General features: G+C 42.4%; 1 protein-coding gene across 3 annotated transcripts in view; it reads right to left on the bottom strand.

Annotated features, from left to right (window-relative positions):
- The window catches only part of SIL1 (SIL1 nucleotide exchange factor), a 225,143-nt gene that overhangs the window by 76,603 nt on the left and 144,148 nt on the right, over positions 1–4,392 (bottom strand). For all 3 annotated transcript variants that reach the window (XM_006772451.2, XM_015569635.1, XM_015569634.1), the window contains exon 5: positions 1,601–1,700. In XM_006772451.2, the coding sequence (XP_006772514.1) occupies positions 1,601–1,700 (100 nt within the window). The remainder of the gene's footprint in view (positions 1–1,600; positions 1,701–4,392) is intronic.

The raw sequence follows: 4,392 nt of genomic DNA, 5'->3' as shown, positions 1-4,392 counted from the left end.
TGGCAGCCCTATTTCAGAAGTAGCAATTGACTCAAATCAGAAATACAGGAGATTGGGATCATGCATTTGCGTACTGGTATTGGCATCTCCCCTTACAAAAAGAAAGGGTTATTTTTAATTGCAAACAAACAAAAAACCCTGAAAATGTAATCTCTTGCTTTTGCATTTAAAAATATTTTCATAATATTCATACTTTTCTATACTAACTTATTTATGGAGGAAGAATATCATTAAAGAGAACAAAGAGAAGAGACAGAGGTACAGTGGTTCTTCCATCAATGCAGAAGACATGAACAAAGGCTGGCTTTTATGTTCCCATTAGCCCCACATGGATAACAAGTCGGAATAATCCCAAACCTTGGCCACAGGAACACTAATCTCTCTGTTCCATGTATCTAGGCATGCACTGCTCTCCTCTGTTGGCCTTACCTTCACCAGGTAGAGGATTTACTTTTTCTCACCCCTTCAGTTAATACACCTGTGGTAGGATGGATATTTATGCATCATTTTCCTTCAACCATTGCTGCTGCTACTGCTATCCTGATAATCACTTTGTCACATACACACTCTCTAAGCTGGGAGATGTTACTGGTAAGATAAGTAAAGACATGGAGACATGGCTTGCATACTAACACATCCTAATTATGTCCTCCCCCCCATTTAAAAAAAAATGTCTCATTTGTCTCAGAAATACTTAGCTCTAAAGGATATGAGGGACCTAAGGCTTTCTCCACTAACATACAAGCTGTCAAGAACCCTATGCTGCCCCTCTAAAATTCTGCCAGGATTCTGAGGTGAGAGCAGGCAAAGCAAAGAGGTAGACAAAGCAAAAGAGAAGAAGAGGGATGGAAAACTTAAAAAGGTCTCCAAGGCAGTCATCTAAGGAGATTCTTTCAAAGACAGGACTCAACTGGAAATGTAAAAAATGATCTGTGACATTTTCTGGCTGTTACATGAGCTCATGAGATCCATCTAAGAGTAAAATTTCTTTCTGGTATAGGTCTGTACCTACAAGCCTTCCCAGATATTAGGGGCCTAGCCAAGGAGCTGCAATTCTGCCTCTTGTTCCTTCTCATTCCCTTAGCTTGTAGAGTTTAGAGTTGAGACCTGGTGGATACCTCAGCCATCCTCTTATCCAAGCCCTGTGTTGTACAGTATTTAAGAAACCTTAAGGCCTGGAAAAGGAAATACATTTGCTACATGTTCAAAGGATAAGGACAAGGACCCAGGCTTCTTCCTTCCTGGTCCAACACCTCTGTCCTTTAAACTTATAGTAATCCAAGTGCAAGTGAGATCTGAATTTTAATTTCTACTCTTTTCACTCATGTCTGTGATAATGGAGAGTATGGCTATCTCTGCTTTGTACCTCAATTTTCCCGAACATGTAACTGGAAGTTGGATCCTAACCTAACCGATGATAGAAATGCCCCCAGCATTTTTTCAGTAGTCTATAAAGGGTTATATGGCATTAACTTCTGTTTAAATTATTTTATAATATTATTGTTATTATTATCCCATGTATTACTGCAAAAGGGAAAAAGTGATTCCCTTCAAGGCCATCCTGCAGACTTATACTAACACCCTGGAGAATGTCACATACCTTGTCTTCCTTTGAACTCTCCATCTCTGCCCCTTCCTTGAATTTTGCCAGTGCACTCTTGAGGTCCTGGGATGTATAGGTGTTAGTGTTGATGTCCAGCCTGTCCGAAGAGAAGTTGAGAGTTAGGAGGGAGACACCATCTTTCCCAAGAAAGAACCCTGCCCCCTCCCGTGGGTGGCTGGTACTTCAAGGCAAGCTAAACCAGGCCAGCTCTAACTCAAAGTGTCCTACCCTACCTTTACCTTCAGTCAGCCAGAATTCCAACAGGGTAATCTTACCTTGAAGCTAGAGGAGGAAAGACACAACTGAAGATGGGGTCATTTCATGAAAGGGGGGGAAATAGCATGGGACAGGACAAAGGCCCACCATGGACAGAAAGCTCTCAGCCAGCTACTCAGGCAAAACAAGTCTAGAATGTTTCTGCAATACTCCTCTCTCAGCACATGCCAGGCAGGACCTCCTAAAGGGTACTGAATACAGAGAGAATAACATAGATCCTATTTATATTCTTTTAGGAAATAAACCAACAGAGACCTGAGCCCCTGCCCCCCCCCCAAGCATGTGCCTGACCTGATTTGAAAAGCCAGCCTATCTTCACAAAAACAGGCTAAATAAATTCATACCTTTAAGACGAACCCCTGAGCACAGAGTAGATGCAGAAGTTATGTGTCAACCTGATAAAGGAATGGATTTAAGATGCCAAAGACTAGAATCAAGGTCAGTTACCTTCCAGAGCTAGTCTCCAAAAAGAAGGAAGAAAGAAACCAATGTGGATGTAATCTAGGGAACCTGGCAAAACCTACAGAATGATATCCTCACAGAGACCACTGGAACTAATTCAAGCCACAACCACTCATCTTGACTGAGGAGAAGACATTCATGGGGTGGGGAGTGGGGGCAGGTTTAGCACCGGCAGTTATTTCAGTTCAATGAACAGAGGTGGGAACAAAAGTAAGATGGACAAAGGGAAGTATGGAATGTGAACTGTGCTTGATAAGTCTGTCCAGCGCTGGGGAGTAGGAAGGGGAAGCATTAAGGATAACCCAGGAGATATATCAAGGTGGAGGAAGAAGTATTTAACTCTGTGGGATCACTAACTTCTTTGGCAATCTGATGGAAAGGGGTGGGTCTTGTTCCCCAGGGGGATAAACAAAATACTACAACAATTTTGGAAATTAGCCCTGTCCTTTGGACTCTGTTCCATTCCAGTGCTAAAGAGCCAGGAAGACACTGTGAAGTGGAATTGGAGGAGCACAGGAAGAGGTTGACCCCAGAAGAAGGAAGTCACCACCAAACACAGCCAGAGACTCCTGAGCTCACAGCAGTAAACACCCACACCACCTTTTCAATGCTTTGGGCTCCTGTGCAGACAGGTTTTCCACTGGTTATAAATGCTGAGAAGAAAAAGGACAGGTCCAGTGTATCTTGGAGGCCATCCCAGGGCAGAGCTCTCAGAAACATTTCAAAAGAGAAAAGTAAAGAGTCAGGAGTGGAGACAAATCTTTCTCTTATGATGTGTCTATCACAAACCATTTGGATGGCTTTACTTTCTATTCTGAAAAGATGTGAACAACAGACAAAGTAGCAAGTGCTCCTACTGATGATCTACAGTCAGGTATGGAGAAATAACTTCCCATGGTATGAAAAACAACAAATAAAAGACTCCACATTAGTCCAGTTCCTAATTCAATATTCTTAAACCAAGAAAAAAAATGGGCTTTTTATTTAGAAAACAGGAAGACTTGCCTTAGATGTGAAAAAAGACCTCCTGAAATACTCTGGGACCCTGACATATGTGTATATATGTGTGCTGGGGATGGAGGGAGGTTGACAGGGTTACAACAATGAGATTTGATTATTTCTTAGATGGCTATGAGAAATTAATCATTATGACCTGGGTCACCGTAGGTATAGGTGTATATAGAAAAATAACGATTTTCCCAGTTCGGGGTGACATTAAGAAGGACAAATATCTCCTTATCTTATCTATCACAAATAAAGTCAAATTTTCCAACAGTAAAAACTACCAAAATATGAACAGGTTGTTTTGTGGGACTGTGAGTGCCACATGACTGAAGGTGCATATGGACAGGCTGAGTGACTTTTTGGTCAGGTTTATCAAGAAAAATACTCAGGCCGAAACCGGTTTGGCTCAGTGGATAGAGCGTCGGCTTGCGGACTGAAAGGTCCCAGGTTCGATTCCGGTCAAGGGCATGTACCTGGGTTGCAGGCACATCCCCAGTAGGAGATGTGCAGGAGGCAGCTGTTCGATGTTTCTCTCTCATCGATGTATCTAACTTTCTATCTCTCTCCCTTCCTCTCTGTAAAAAATTAATAAAATATTAAAAAAAAAAAGAAAGAAAAATACTCAGGTAAAAACTGGGCCCATAAAGTCCCTTTCTGCCCCATATCTAATTGTAAAATCCTATCTAATAAAAGAAAAACATGGTAATTGGCGTACGACCGCTACCCTTCCCATTGGCTAATCAGTGAGATATGCAAATTAACTGCCAGCCAAGATGCCAGCGGCAGCCAGGCAGCTTGAAACTAACATGAGGCTTGCTTGCTTCAGTGACAGAGGAAACCAACGTTCCCCACCTGCCGCTTTCGGCCTCTGAGCTTGCAGTTTGAAACATTGTTACAAATATAGAAGCTAAACAGAACCCCAGAAACCTGCTTTTAGCCAGCCGGGATCTCAGAGCTGGAGTTGAAACAGTGTTTAGATTATAGAACCCAAAAACCAGATACCTGCTTTCAGCAGACCAGGCCTCAGAGCTGGAGCCTAGCCTCAG

This window comes from Myotis davidii, unplaced genomic scaffold (assembly GCF_000327345.1).
Source record: "Myotis davidii unplaced genomic scaffold, ASM32734v1 scaffold545, whole genome shotgun sequence".
Taxonomy (NCBI): Eukaryota; Metazoa; Chordata; class Mammalia; order Chiroptera; family Vespertilionidae; genus Myotis; species Myotis davidii.
Note: the sequence above shows the minus strand (reverse complement) of the source record. Positions and strands in the feature narration are given on the sequence as shown.